We start from the raw sequence: 15596 nt of genomic DNA, 5'->3' as shown, positions 1-15596 counted from the left end.
GCATTTTAGTTTATAAACCCTGTAAAAGTCTAAGTTCGTATTTAAATTGAGCTTCCAATAAATTTGGACTCTCTTCAGTAGAAGTTTGGTTTTGTATCAGCTGCTGCTATGTAAATGGTGGGTTTGATGAAGAGAGCTGTTAAAATAACAGTTTCTCACATATGGAGATTTTTTTATACTTTGAGTTAATATCTGTTTCCCAGAATACTTCAAAACTACCAGCCTGAAGCATGGTGTGATTCCAAATGCAAAACATATCTAGCAGGGTTGTCATGTGATTGTTTTTGACCGTGTCAGATTTTAATTATGTGCAACAAAGTGATTTTTATTTGGCCCTGAATACTCATATTGCCAAACATATATATGTACATACACACATACATATATATAGTTGAATGCACTATATTATTAACTGAATACACAACATTATTAATAATGCTACATGTATTGCTATTTTAAGTGCCTTAAAGATGAAGAGCTGTATGGAATACTTACACAAAAGAAAATCATTACAGATACATTAAGTGACTGTTTGTGTAATGTTAAGAGGAAATATGCTAAGGCACAAATTGCTGAGTAGTGAATTAGTTCTTAATAGCCTTGCCTACTTGTATTTTCTGTGGAAGATTTCCAGGATGTACTTCTGTGTCTGAGCACTTCAGTTTGTCCTAAAGTTCTTACTGCCGTGAGGTCCCTCTACTAACTGCTACAGTTTGTGTGATTGAAACACGCCAACTTGTTAAAACTTCACATTCTTGTTAGTTCTTCAGGAATGTACTTAGTTCAAGTATTCATTCCCTACCCCCTCCCCCATTTTTATTGCCACCTGATAACTTATCAACAGTCATCAATACTGGCAGTGGTACCCAGACGAACAGTAGTAAAAGGTAATTAACTCCAGTGCTTCCATTCTTCCTTGTCACATTTGTAGAAATGCTTCTGTTGAAAAGAATGCTGTTACATGTTGCTGATAATTTTATATCTTGTTTGCTAGAGAGATTTTAATCCTTAACTAGTGATTACAAAGGCATGCAGTGCTGAAAAGGTGGTTTTTGCTTGTGTGAACAGCTCAGTTATACTGAAAGAAATTGGTAGATGATTGTGTTGTTGCATGAATTAAATATATCCATGAGACATGTGGAACAGCTAAGAGATAAGCCTGTGCATCATTTTGTGACACTTGAGTTTTTTAAGGCATGATGCTACCAATGATAGATGCTCTATACAAAAGAGAGGTTTTGATTTATTTCTCTCAAAAGTCTAATTGCTCTGGGGTTTTTTTTGATGGCTTGAGAAATTCAGTATGGTGCTTGGAAGTTTGTGGTCATTCACTGTGCTAAAATGCTAAAATCAAGAAGTTAATAATTCTAATATTTAAACTGAGCAGTTGTATATATTTTAAAGCAAATCAGTACAGATTTGCTTATCTTCATTTGAAGTAGGAAAAATTTTCTAAACATTGGCTATGAATGAAAATGAGTTCTGTTGATTATCTTATGTAAATTTTAGAAAAGTAGTGTGGAATTTATCTCCATTTTGTCCATCAGTATTCTTTTGTAGGATTTTTGTGTATATTTTTTTAGTATTTGATTGCAGAACACCTAAATACTTAAAAATATACACATTTTTAAGAGGTATCTAAATAAAAAGGCCAATGAGTCTGTTCACAAATCACTTGTGTTCCTACTTCAGAATGATCAAAAACCTAAAAGTTATGTGAATGTTTTATTTAGACTCTTGCAATTTGGCCTCAGGCAGTATTTACTAGTCCTTCCATCTGATGAATAAGAGATAAGCAATCAATTAACCTTATTTTCTTTGCTGTTTCAAACCCTTGCCTCATCCTGTATTCAGAAGGGTGCTGGCAGTGTTCATGTTGGCTGACTTGCCTTAGATGCTTAGGGTTGCTGCATAGATTTAAGCGTTTGGTTTTAGAATGAGCGTCTTTGGAAATGAAACTCTGGTGAATTTCCTGCATATGCCATGAGAATTTTCTTACTGGAGATGAAATGTGCCTATTGGAAACCGTATGTTTGAATGTCTGCATAGCAGCAGGTATTAGGTTTTTCTTGAGATATGCCAAAACTCCTTCATTTTGTCATTAGCACCGGCAAAAGAAAATTCTTATATTTAAGTCTCCAGTGGGTGGGAGTTTAAGGAATTTTGTCTGGTTCAGGAAACAGCCTTTGTAAGCACCTTTTTATTACCATTTGCCTGAGAAGCTTGCCACAATGAGTGCAATTAATTCAGTCTTCACCTAATGTTCTTTCTTAAATATGGACTGTTGAAATAGACTGCCTTCCTAAGTTGGCAGTGGCATTATTTGCCTTGGCTGTACCTGTGTTCCCCTGAATGTGAAACAAGAATGAATAATGGAGTCTTCATTATGATGTAGATCCAGCTGCCTTGAGTGCCATCTGCTCTTCACATATAACTTCCATCTCAGTTTCAGGTGGTCAGCTTTGTTGGTCACGGCAGTTTTAAGTCATGTATCTGCTTGATTTTAGGCACAGATAATGATCTACAATTACATTTTAGAAGATACGTATATGGGGACTTATGAGAGTTACTGTGAATGAGAAATGATAGATTGTTCATTATTTAGGGATTAGGAAATAGCTATGATTTTTATGGATTTGGAATCCCTCTCAACTCACAAAAAAAAAAGTTGTAGTGTGTTGGTAGCTGATGCTTTTGTAAAAGGTGTTTCAGAACTCAGTCTCTGGAGATGTATTTATAGAGGAAAGGGGTTATAGTGATATTAGAGTGTTTGCCACTCTCCATGATACTCAAAAAGTCATGGCAGTCAGATGCAGTCCCAGGTGACTGGGAAGAGGGAAGTTTTTACCCATTTTTAAAAAGGGTAGAAAGGAGGACCCTGGAAACTACCAACTTGTCATCCTGACTGCTATCTGTACCTGGAAAGACCATGGAACAGATTCTCCTAGTAGCTGTGCTAGGGCATGTGGAGGACAGGGAGGTGATTTGGGACAGCCAGCATGGCTCCACCAAGGGCAAGTCCTGCCAGCCCCTTCAATGGGATGGCCTTTTATAATGGAGCAACTACATCAGTGTGTCAGGGGAGGGCTACAGATGTCATTTATCTGGGCACAGTTCCCCATAACATTGCTCTCTCTAAATTCAAGAGGGGTGGATTTGATGGGTGGGCAGTTACATAGTTACATAGTGGTCAATGGCTTGGTGTCCCTATGAATTTCAGTGGTGTTCCTCAGGGGTCAGTAATGGGACCAGTGCTAGCTAATGTCTTAGTTAATGACATAGAGGGATGGAGTGCACCCTCAATAAATTCGCACGTGACACCAGGCTGAATGGCGCACTTGACACTCATGAAGGATGGGATGCCATCCAGAGGGACCAGGACAAAGCTGGAAAAGTGGGCGCATAGGAATCTCACAAAGTTCCACAAGATCAAGTACAAGGTGCTGCACCTGGGTCAAGGCAATCCCTGGTGTCTGTACAGGCTGGAGGGTGAACAGGTCAGGAGCAGCTGAGAAGGACTTGCGGGTGCTGGTGGATGAGAGGCTGGATGTGACCTGACAATGTCTGTCTGCAGCCCAGAAAGCCAGTTCTACCCAGGGCTGCATCCTTAAGCAGTGTCCCAGCAGGTCAGGGGAGGGGATACTGCCCTTCTACCCTGCTCTGGCGAGACTCCACCTGGAGTGCTGCATGCAGATCTTAGGAACAAGCCTCTAAAGATTGTGAATTTAATTGTAGCAGACAGCTCTGTAAACCTTGATATTTCTGTTTTTTTAATAGCTAATTTTAAACTGTCCTTCTTGCACTGAGGAGTAGGCTTTCCTGCAAATACTTAGCAAATCATACTGTCATGTTTAAAGCAATAGGATGTATTCCAGAAAATGAATAGTAGAACCTGCATCTCTTTTTCCCAAGTAGTAATGGAGGAAGAGGAGGTTAACACTTGCAGATTTAAATATCTTCTTGAAAAAGTGGCATTGAGTATCCAGGAAGTTAGCATATCAGGCTTTGACCTCTTTCCATGCTCAGTCTGATTTTTTTAGTTGTTGTTTCTTTGTTTAAGTCTGTATGCTTGTAAGATGTGATTAACTCTATTACATCAAAGAAATCAAAATTAGAAGATCTTAAGACTCAACAAGTTGAGGAAGGAGTCTTTCATAGAAGTTTTAAATATGCATTCATTAATCTGCATTTTAATAGAACAAATTCCCTGGATGTGGCAGAATGTCTAAAAGAGCAATGTTAATGTTTTGATATTGAGATTGTGAGGAGAAAATTCCATTTTTCCTGTGTTGTCTGAGATGGTGTGTCGTATTGCAGTGCTACTACCCTTTCCTAGAATTTTCAGTACTATGAAATGGTCTTAGAGTGCCTGAAAGTATTAGGTGAAAAGAATATGAATGTCCCCAGGAGGCATCCTGTTGTGTTTGGTTTTAGATTTTCATTTCTTTGTCGTCTTCTCTGTGTATTGTACAGATGTTGGGGCACATTGCTGGTATGTGTTTTAGGGCTTTTATTTATTTTTAAGGGAAATGCTATGTTTTTTGTTGCCAAGCTGTCTAGCAACAGTAGTAGTTCTAGTGATGGATATCACAATACAATAAAAGTCTGTATATTAAATTTTATAAAGGCTGAAAATTTGATATTAAAAGGCAAAAAAAAATTTGAGAAGACCTATTGTTCACAAGTCTTTGAGAATTCTAAGTATGTTTGATTAACAGATGGATTGATTAAAGTGAAAATGTTGAATTTTATGCACTAAGCAATATGACAGGGAAGTGGCTACTCAGCAAGTAAAAATGGTGACTTAATAAATATGAATTTTGAATTAAATTTTTAGAATTACTTCAAGGATGATAGGTTGAATGAAACTTACTTTTCTTCATGAAACAAGTCTTTATATTAATGTTTATAGTAATACTGTCTGACAGTGAATCACTGAATGAAATATATGTAAATTTGGTATCATCCTATTCTGTTCCACTCTCAATCTGTTCCAATAATGAACAACTTCTAAATCTCTTTAAAAAACGTAAAATCTTTGAATTAAAATTCCTTCATGAACAACTGAAGCTTTCTAAAGAACTCTGTACAACTTACTCTTTTAAGGTACCAATATCCTTTACCTGGTTAAGAAATTAAAAATAAACTTCGGGTTTTTTTTCATGCATCTACTTTAGGTCTTTGAACAGATGTTTTCTTCTGATGCATTTCTATTTGCCTTCTTAACAGTGCACTTTCAGGAAAACCTATTAAAATTGTATTAACCTAAAGAATAACAATAGCTGAAACAGATTTAAGTGCAATAACTGAATTTACTTTTGTATATAGTTTAGATTATTTTAAGTCTTATTTTAAATGTAAATAAACTGTACATGATTGGGGGGATGTTGGGTTTTTATTTGCTTTTCTTTATTTTAATTTAGTAGTTGATATTACATTTTCACTGGTGCTTGATTTTGTTTGTAGAGCCAGAATGAAGACTGGGGAGGTTTGTCTGAGGATATCTTATGATTAAGAGCAATCTAAGGCATTTGCCCTTTTGACCCCATCTAAATGATTGGTAACTACCAAGTTTACCATTTTGGTGGCATGGATTAAATGGGTGCTATGCAAAGAGTGCTGCACGTGTAATTAAGTCCTTGCAAGGGTAAACAGAAAATGGGTGACGGGCTTAACTTTCTGCAACACTTGCATGATGATCTTTGAAGAGTGCTTTGAGTGTTTCCTTTTATTTTCCTTTTATGTACTAACCGCATCAACTTAAAATGTCTGACTTCTATTGGCTTTCTTTGGTGTTGATAATTAAGTGAGATAATGCAAGTTAGAGAAATGGATACCAAAGCTAATAACTAAACAGATGTTTGGCTTTGTTTACTTACAATCAGCCTATATAAACATGTATTTATTGGAAAATGAGCTGTTTACATCTGCTATGCAAAGAAAATGGGCCCTAAAAAGACTGGGTGCTGCTGCAATTGACTGTATATCAAAATGCCGGATGCTGCATGACAGAACAAAGCTTATTTGCATATATAGTGCATTGCAACATATTTTTGTCCAAAGCATAAGTGGAATACGTTGTGGCAGTCCTACTAATAAAGGTAAGATTTTAATTTGCATAAAGCAAGTTTAAACCATACATGAAAATGATTTGCTGGAGAAAACTTAATTAGTCTGCTGCTTACTTGATGTAATGATAAATAAGTAGTTCAGGAAACAAATTGGCTTTTGTAATGTGGAACTGTGGTAACAGATCTAATTTCATATGCAGCTTTATAAATACCAGGATTTAGTTTCCAGATAAAAGAAAATAATTATAGTAGTCAAAAATATTTGTAACATGTTCAAAACCAAATTCATAGTTGGCGTATGGGTATTTTTACCATTTCAGAGTCTCCTAGGATATGATACAGCCATTGATCTGTGTTGGGAAGAGGGGAGCAGCCAATGATCTGCTTGCATATTAGACCTGAAGGACTAGGGCAGCCAACAAGTCATTTGTTGAAAGCATTTTTTTTATGAGCTTGGACATACTCTAAAACAACTGTAAGAAAAACCTAAGTGCTCAAGCTTGATACTTTCCACATTTCCCACCCCCCCCCAATTTTATTGCTTTTTCTATGCTCTTCGTGGTAACAAGTGCATGTACAAAGAGTGTGATTCTCATGGTGAGGTTAGAGTTGAAACTGTGCCTGTAAAACTTTCCTTGCAGTTAGAACTTTAAAAAGCTACCTATAGTGTTTGGGACCTATGCTATGAACAGAGCTTAGGAGTCCTAATCTTTGTTGTTGTTGTTGGTTGTGTCTCAGATGGCTACAACGACCAATTCTGGCAGCTACAAGCTCAGGCTTAGATAATTCTGTGTAACTCCAATTTATTTGCGTACAGTATGTCCCTGGGTGAATTCTGTGTATGGCCCTGGGTGAATTCTGTGTATGGCCGTAGCTTTAGTTGAAGAAACATGCTTTGTCCCCATTAAATTAAACACAATGGCATTGTCTGATGCCCATGGAATGCTCCTTCTTGGCCTGTACTGTTCTCTGGAAGGAGTGAAGGAATACGTGCTGTGTTCAGACCCTAATTTACAAGGTTGTCATGGTTCCTCAGAATATGGAGAAATAGAAATGGCAGCTGCTGGGCTGAGTGGAGAGGGACAGATAGATGGTTGCACATAATAAGAGATGGGGAATAGTTTGCCTGCCTAAGGAGCTGCAGCTTGTTTATAGGAGTGAGGATCATCTGGGTTAAAGAAAGATCTCCTGAGGTAAAGGAGGTTGCCTTCGGGCAAGGGGAGGAGTTTGACTCATAGCTTTAGTGTTTGGATTAACCTGATGTTTAACTAATTGGTTATACAACTTTAAATTACTTTAATCCTTGTTACTCTTTGAGGCATAACCAAGCCCAGAATGAGTAGAACTTGGTTTTTTGTTGGCTGTTTTAGAGAGATTTTCTTGCAAAAGAGGCTGCTGAGTACTACTTGTTCCATGTGGCAATTTTAATAAGCCACATATGCAGAACTAGTTGGTTCCATAGAGAATGTGGTGAAATTTATGGTAAGGCTTGCATGATGCTGAAAAACCAGGTGAAATCTTTATATGCATTCAAATTGTACTGTGTAGAAATTCTTCTTTCTACTGAGAGCGTTTTACAGTGGTAAAGACACGGCCTTGAGTCAGGACGCAGTTTGCTCATCACCCAAACTCCTGCTGACAGTGACTTTTGTTGAGAAAGCTGGATCCATTCCTACTGCCACCTTTATTGTGTTGGTCCGCTTGCCCTGTGGTTCTGGAGCTCCTAGTTTGTTAGCAAGAACTTGAGCTCATGCAGAGCTAGCACGAGGGAAGTGCCAGGAGGAAGAAAGTAGGGACATTGAAAATGGAAGTGAAAAGCAGCTGCTTTTGGCAAGCCACGACTTTTGCTAAAGCTGATAGTGCAGCTTAAATTGCATCCTGTTTTTAAAAAAGTCACTGTATCTAAGTGCTTTAAAAAGCTGGTGTTCCACACATCTTGTCCTGACTCACTGTCTGCTGTGAACCCCATAGTCAGCTTGCATAGCTAGGTTCTAATTTACTTGTCATGTGCTGCACCCCTGCTGTTGGCCTGAGTCATAGAAGTGTAGCAAGGAGCTTCAGCAGCAGTATTCACTTTGAGTTTTCAGCTGTCCTTTTTCTTCCTCTTTCCTTTGTGCCAGAAAAACTATACGACCATTCTGGAACTGTATTTCAGATCCATTTAAACCGATCCAATTCCAATTGCTCATTTTTAAAACCTATAGTCAGCAGCTTTTCTTTTCCATGTTTACAACTTATCCCGGCAAACATTTGTCCAAACAGCTGTAAGAACGCAGAGCGCTGCAGGACCAGGAAAGAAGGGGGATGCTTAAATGCCATTGCCATGGAAGCTGAATAATACTGGAAGTGACATGGCTTGATGCAGCAGTATATTCTGGTCATCCCTTCAAAGATAACAGCTCTGCAGTTTGAGAAATGCTTCCTTAAGCAAAGGAGAATAAGCAATGCAAATCTGCAGTGCTGGAAGAAAACATTAATGAATCCTTATGTGCATAGTTTGGCAGTTTTCCAAACATACAGACACTGTCGGATTATCTGATGGGGAACTCAGTGCTTTTTAATAATTTTGTCTCTAACTTCACCATACAAAGTATTCAGCTGTAATATATGCTTAAATCATTTGCGTTTTTGTGGTGGTGAGGTGGAGCCTCTGATGGATTCTTAGGACCATCCCTACTGCTGCTGAAGGCTGGGCTCTCGATTGTTCCTGGCTCGCTGCTGTAGCAACTGACTGGCACATGTGAAGCAGAGCCTCCCAGAGCGATTATCACCTCTGAGCTGGCAGATCAGAGCAGCAGCTAAGAGGCGAGAAGCACCTGCTATTATCCGGTTATAGTACACAAAGCTTCAGCTGATCTTTGTACTGCTTTTGGGAGAGAGGCAGGCAGGCCACTGCTCTCTTACCCTTCTGCTCTGGGCTGTTGAGGCGACGTTTTAGAGCCGAAGTCTATGCATATGCTCAGATGTTTTGGTGAATCGCATTTGCAGGACAACTTGCTGTTTCGTACTCTAGTTGAGAATTCTGCTGACTGGTTTGCATCGATTTTCAAGACTTTTTGTTTGTTTTCTCTACACTGAAAGCTGCAGACAAGATCTTGACTAGGAGTTGGCATTGATGAAGCATTCTTTTTTTTTGTTTGATTGTTGATTTTTGTTCTTTGTTTGTAAGAGCATTATAGTTAATACTTGTCTTCGAAGATGTTCAGGACCTTGTAAGTGTTTCTAGGTTCTCTGAGACAATACTTGGCTCTTCTTTGAAAGTACAAATAGAATTTTGTAATAAAAATACCCTAGTGGGAAATACCAAGACCAGGCTAGATGGGCCCTGAGCAACCTGCCCTTTGGAAGGTGTCTCTGCTCATGGCACAAGGGCTGGAACCAAATGACCTAAAATATCCCTTCCAACCCAAACTCATCTGTCTAAAAGGAGTTTCTGAACAGTTAGCTAACCAAAGATTGGGGAACAGTTTTGAAATCCTTGAAAAGGCAAGTGAACAGCAGCAATTTTCTAAAGCAGCCGTTCTTAAGAAATATTTCCTAATAACGATTCAGAAGTAGAGAGTGTAAAAGTAATTGCTTTTGAAGCATTGCTAAGGAAGTGCTTGTTAAATGTGAATCTCTTCCTACTGCAAAAACTTTGTTTCTAAACAGAAACCCTCATCCTCTGCTCTTGATTTTCCCAGAACCTGCTTCTGTAGAATTCTTCCCAAACTTGCCTACACTACATGGACCCACATCTTGTCTGTTGTTCGAGCTACGGTTTTGTTAGATGCTGAGTAAAAAAGCCAAGTCTTTATCAAAAGGTGGCAGTTGTAACTTTTGTGTGCAGTTGAAGATGACTTGCCTTCACAGGCTTTGTGCTGGTTTTGATAGAAAAGAAGTTAAAATAATAACCTAAGCAAAGTTTCCCTGAAGAAGTCATGCCAAGTATTGATAAAGTCTGTGTCACTGCCATTAGATGTCATCAGTAAAATGGCAGCCCTGCAACACGCTGAACTTGAGACAGTTTGGCATAGACATAAATAATTCCTTTTCTCTCTCTTGCCTGAGGAAATAACACAGTTTTCTTGTCCACTACAGACAAAAATTACTTTAAATTGCAGCAAGAAAATAATTGAAGGTAGATGTTAGGCAAATTTTCCAGTGGAGATGATATATGGAAATGTAGCATTTAAGTAGATTGCCTGGGGCATAATAAAAAGGCATCACTAGATGCCTTTAATAGATGAAATATCTCTCAGGAAAGTTATAGGTATGCTGTTTGGGTTAAATGAAGTTCCTTCTAATTTTATTTTGGTTATGATTTTTAATTAGTTTGGGTCATGACAGTGTTGGCTGAGAAAATGTCAGTTGGGTTGGACTGGCTAAATAGTTCTGTTTACTCAGATCAACTCTACCATTTTTCTAATTTAAAAAATTTCCAATTACTCAGACTGACAATTTCAGAGAGTATTATTAGCTTTTTAAAATGAGTTGTAAACACAGATGTCGTTTTGAAAAAGATTAATTCTAGTAACTTTAAAATATTGCAATTCCACAATGTGCAGCTTGTGTTGTAGAGCTATTACTTTCCTGGCAATATTAGCATCTAAGACCTGTGTGTTAAAGTCAGATAAATGGTTTACATCCAAAGTTTTAAGCGATGATTTTTCCAAGGTGGTATTTCTTGTTAGTTTGCCCTTACATTGTGCTGTAAGGATGCCATTGCCTCTTTCCTAGCTTCTAGATCAACTGATTTATAAAATTGTTAGATCTAGGTTATCTTAGACAACATCTGAGCCTATGAAGCATGTCCTTGAGATCTGCACATTCCCACCAAAGGGAAGGCAAGGTAGTGGTAGATATTGATTGTGGAATTTGACAACTGTCCCGTCTCCATATTGTCTTTTCTGGTGTTCAGGCCAGGTGCTCTGGAGACAGTGTAGTGGGGAGCACAAAAAAAGTCAGTCATAGTTGAGACTTGAGAGATGCTATAGTTCTGTGATGGCAAACAATTGGTCAAAACTTCATTTTCCTTTCAGTTGTTTGTCAGGCTGCCCACAGTGCCAGGTCCTCTGTGTGGGACGGACCTGGACGTCCTTGGTGGAGTAGAGAGACCTCACTGGAACACCACTGTTTTCCTTCTCAATACTGCTGTGTTATCACTTTGTATCTCCATTTCTGTTGTCTTCCATTTAATCCTTTAGTTTCACCTCTATAAGGTCAGTTTATTGCTAGTCTAGTTGCAGGTGGTGTTTACATATGTTCTTTAAACTAAAAAGCCACCAGGAGTGAAATTACCACTTTCTTCCTATTGTTACCTGACAATTTATCTTTTTATCAATAAACTATAATTCTCTGTGAAGATGAGGCACTAATCCCACAATAGTAATGTGAGTCAATCATCTAATTTTGTGTACTATGATTTTAACATCAAAAACAGTGAATTTCCTCAAGGTATAAAACATTGAAAATACAAACTGAGTGGGGACTGTGCAAGTTGTGAAAGTACATGAAATGAGCACTTCCATGGCCTTATTTGTTGATGTTTACAGTTAAAGGGGACATGGTCAGCGTTTCCAGGCCAAAAGAGGGTGCTTAAGAATGTATACACACAGAATCCTTGAATACAAGAGTGTGTCACAATCAGCTTGATAAGACTGCCAGAAAATGAGCTGCTCTCAGTCTTCTTTCTGTCCAGAGAGAGAGCTAATGTAAAATTAATGAGAAATCTATTAGGAGATTTGACAGGCATTTCAGTGAAGACACCAATTTTGATGGCTCCACATTTCCAATGGAGAACACTGGAACACATGAGGTTTTTTTTCCAAGGAAGACGGGAGTCATGTGTATGCATATATTTCCCAGGTAAAAATTGGGCATTTTAGATTACTGCAGTATGCCTGTTCTTCAGTTCTCTTCATGAACAGTCACCAGTGTAAGTAAAGCAGAACTTTTCCCTAGGGACCTTTCTGGGAATATTTGTCTGTGGAGGCTCCAGGAATTCTAAAGTTAGTACTTCCTTCTATTTAGTCAAAACCCCTACTCCCTAATAATGTGCACTATCATCATGCAATGCCTTTTCCAGTTAGGAACATGCCTCACCATTTTGTTTTTAATGTCGACCAATGCTTTTTGCTTATGCCACACAAGAGGTGTTAAGTATTGAAATTCACATTTGTAATTCTTTGTTATATACCAAATTCTTTTGAATCTAAAAATTGCAGCATGCATCATGCAACTTATTTGTAACTGTCACAGAGTTATATAGGTGCTATTATTTTGTGAAGTACTGGATTTGTAGTTAGCTTGTTCAGAATAATTTAAGCTACAGTGACATGATATTTGGATTACTGATACTTAAAAACAGTATAAAAACTGTACAGCTTCTAGAATATATTTGTTGTGCTATTTTTTTGTAATTTGAGACTGGAATTTAGAAACATGCAAGCCTGGACATGCAAAGGAACTGAGATGGCACAGAGGGAGAGAGTTTTAGAAGTCCATGGGAACTCTGTCAGTTCAGTTTTAAAACCTCTGTCATTCTGGGAAGTGGGATACTAAAATAGACTGAAGATTGTAATCAGTACAGGATCAAAGATGGAAACTGATGTGCAGAGAGTTGAGTTTTGTGTGTTTCCATCCCAGAAAAAGTTCAATTGGCATATATGGGGCTTAACGCTCCTAAATTACTGTTACTCCATTATTAAAATTGAGCATTGCTTTCTTTCTAGCTCATCTTTCAGCAAATTGAATACTAACATTAATGCCAATCATACAAGAGTGTATTGAGTTCAGCAGCATAATCCAAGAACAAAGAAAACTTTGCCTGCTTTGAGAGGTGTATCAGAGGCCTCCATTTTTCTAAACAGACCCTCTTTCTATGAATTGTAATATTTGTCAGCAGTAATGCCACCACTGTACTACCCTGGCCTACTGCCTGTCTCTAACAGAAGCCAACAGTTGATGCCTGATGTAGAGACAAGTAAATAGAGAGGGTGGTCCATTTCTGGGACTTCAAGCTTTTTTTGGCTAAGAAGAAACTCTGAGCTTATGTAATAAATTATTTTATGATGTGAAGTTGTTCTGTCTGTTATTGGACACAGCAGGCAAGTATGGGGGGGTAAAATCATGATTCTCCCCACTACCCTCACCCACTGGAAATCTAGAGTAGTCAAAAATACAATATTATATTTCTGTATGAAATGTCCTTTTAATGTCAGAGGTACAATAGAGAGATTTTTGTTTTCTTGCATATCTGTCCACCTTTCTATTATGTATAAGAATATGTACATTTCTTTTGTAGCCACGTCATGAATACTTTAATGTACCAGTGTACTAAATGGCTTCATTCATCATGCATGCAGAATTTCAGAGGAGATAGACCTGTGACTTACTCATGACAGAACATTATCATCAGCTTGCTGAATCCAGTCATCCTGAATCTAATAGAATGCCACAACCATTCTCTGCTGTTGTACTTTCCTCTTCCCCCTCTGTTTTATAGTGTTGTCTCTTCACATGTCTCATTTCAACAAAACTTGTGCTTGTTGGCATATGGTTTAACTTGTTTATTGTGTGTAAGCTTGAAGTCTTATGCTTAAAAGTTCTGTAGCTAAACATCTATATACTGCAACACCTATACTGTAACATTACTCAACCCACATTTGTCTTTTAAATAGGCTGTGGTGGTATTTAAACATATGCTTAAAGTCTGCAGGTGAAGTTAAGACTTACAGAGAAAGTAGTGAAGGAGAAGTATCATGTGAAATGTGTATACACACAAGTATTAAATGATGCTGAATGAAATTCTATGTAGACCACGCATCTTAATTAAAGGTGCAAATAACACTATCCCTTTCTGAAGACTGGCACAGTAGTGTGACTGACCTTACAAAAAGGAGGGAGGCAGAATTGATTAGGTCAAAGAGAATAATGGGTAAATCTGACATTAAAACCATTTGTATTTAAATGTGCAGAACGCTCTTGTGAGTAATTTTAACAGTTACTGCCACTGAAAGAGAGAACAATATCATTGCTTTATGAATGAATAATGGAATCATAGAATCATTAAGGTTGGAAAACGCCTCTAAGCTTATTGAGTCCAACCATTAATGGTTAGGGTTGGAAAGATATAAGTCCATTAACAGGATACTTGCAATATGCCTTCTTAAATTGGCATTTCCAGTTTTAAATGCAGGCTGCCTTGTGTACTGGAGTACTGCCACAAGGGTGAATATAAGTGCATTCAATTGAAAAGTGGGCAGAGTGAGAGGGCATGTAAAGCATCCTGTTTGTAACCTAAAACCAGTGCTGATTCTGAAAGTTGTTTCCGTGAATTATCAAGGAGGCAGTTACTAAAATGAACCACAAACAAGCTAGTTCCACGCACTATATGTGGTAATGCACTACCTTCCAAATGTTAAACTGACATAAAAATGGCAGATTTAGAGGATTAGACAAAAGATTTGGATTGGATTTGCAGCATTCTGAAATCTTAGAAAACAAGATGATAGGAGTGGTTTTCCATTTCCAAGTTTGCCTTTTTTTCTGTAAGCCATTAACAGTGTGTTTGGATGTCTGGTTAATGCCGCTTTAGCCTGCGTTATTTCATGCCTGTTGGCTTAAAATGCTGTGCATTGAGCTGTAATGAGATGCTGTTCTTCTTGTTATCTGTATACAGCTGCTTGCTTCTAAATGACTAGGTAATGAATTAGCTTTTCTGGCATGTTTGAAATAAAGTATTGCATGCACTTTTGTCTCATGTGAATGACTTTTTTCCTTATCTCTGTTTTGATATTTCAAATTTGTGTTGTTTGCCTTGGGTGATTCTGAGCTGCAGGTAGTATGTAACACTGCAGAATGTTTTACATAAGAATTGGATAAAATGTTTGACACTTAGTAAAACAAATAATGTGAACAAAACATAATTCATTCTATTTGTTTCTTAAAAGTAATAATTAATGAAGTTATTCCTCTAGCAAAAGACGTTAGCCTTTAGGTGTTCCTTGAGATTATATTGTTGTTGAGCACATAAGAAGGCACATCTGTCTCAAGTTTACTGCTTTAGTAATAAAAACAAAAAAAAAATTAAAAAATGGGCTGATGTATTGTGGGCAAGTAGCTAATGTCCTTGAAAGAGGTTGTTTTTAATGGTTAGCCAATGACCTTGATTTACTTGAAGAAATTCAGTGTGTAAGTTTATGCCTGTTGAAAATCGTTTCAGACTTTGAATTGGCAGTGAAAGGGACAATACTAAACTGTTCTAGAAACAGTAGCAGCACTGCTCTGTATTTCTTCATAGCTATAAGGAACTTTGTTTTCAGGTAACTTTGTAAATACCCTGTTGCACTCCTGAGTAACTCTTAAGTGCCCACTGCTGTCTAATCAATTTAAAAGTGAATTTATTTCAAATATTTTGAGGACCTTGAAATGCTTGAGAAGTTGTCTTCTTGTAGAATGCTCTTGAGTTCTGGTGCCATAGTTAGTTAACAGTACAGGATTTCTTGCCTTAACTTGGTGGATAGGGGAGGTGAGTGTCTTCTA

At 37.7% G+C, this 15596-nt stretch overlaps 1 protein-coding gene across 6 annotated transcripts in view; it reads left to right on the top strand.

Annotated features, from left to right (window-relative positions):
• Nucleotides 1–15596, top strand: part of AP1S2 (adaptor related protein complex 1 subunit sigma 2) — a 30576-nt gene that overhangs the window by 11413 nt on the left and 3567 nt on the right. Inside the window, exons 5-7 of one of the 6 annotated variants that reach the window (XR_010719487.1) lie at nucleotides 5467–5560; nucleotides 5886–6101; nucleotides 13357–14803. The exons of 2 other annotated variants lie outside the window; for them this stretch is intronic. Coding sequence is in view for 3 of the 4 variants with exons in the window: in XM_066176879.1 (XP_066032976.1) it covers nucleotides 5467–5511 (45 nt within the window). In the remaining variant the exon portion in view is untranslated. Of the gene's footprint in view, nucleotides 1–5466; nucleotides 5561–5885; nucleotides 6102–13356; nucleotides 14804–15596 lie in introns of those variants that run through there. 3 more of the 6 variants (XM_066176879.1, XM_066176878.1, XM_066176880.1) reach the window with 3 other exon arrangements.

Source organism: Chamaea fasciata, unplaced genomic scaffold (assembly GCF_029207755.1).
Source record: "Chamaea fasciata isolate MVZ Bird 193981 ecotype frontalis unplaced genomic scaffold, bChaFas1.0.hap1 SCAF_2, whole genome shotgun sequence".
NCBI lineage: Eukaryota > Metazoa > Chordata > Aves > Passeriformes > Sylviidae > Chamaea > Chamaea fasciata.
Note: the sequence above shows the minus strand (reverse complement) of the source record. Positions and strands in the feature narration are given on the sequence as shown.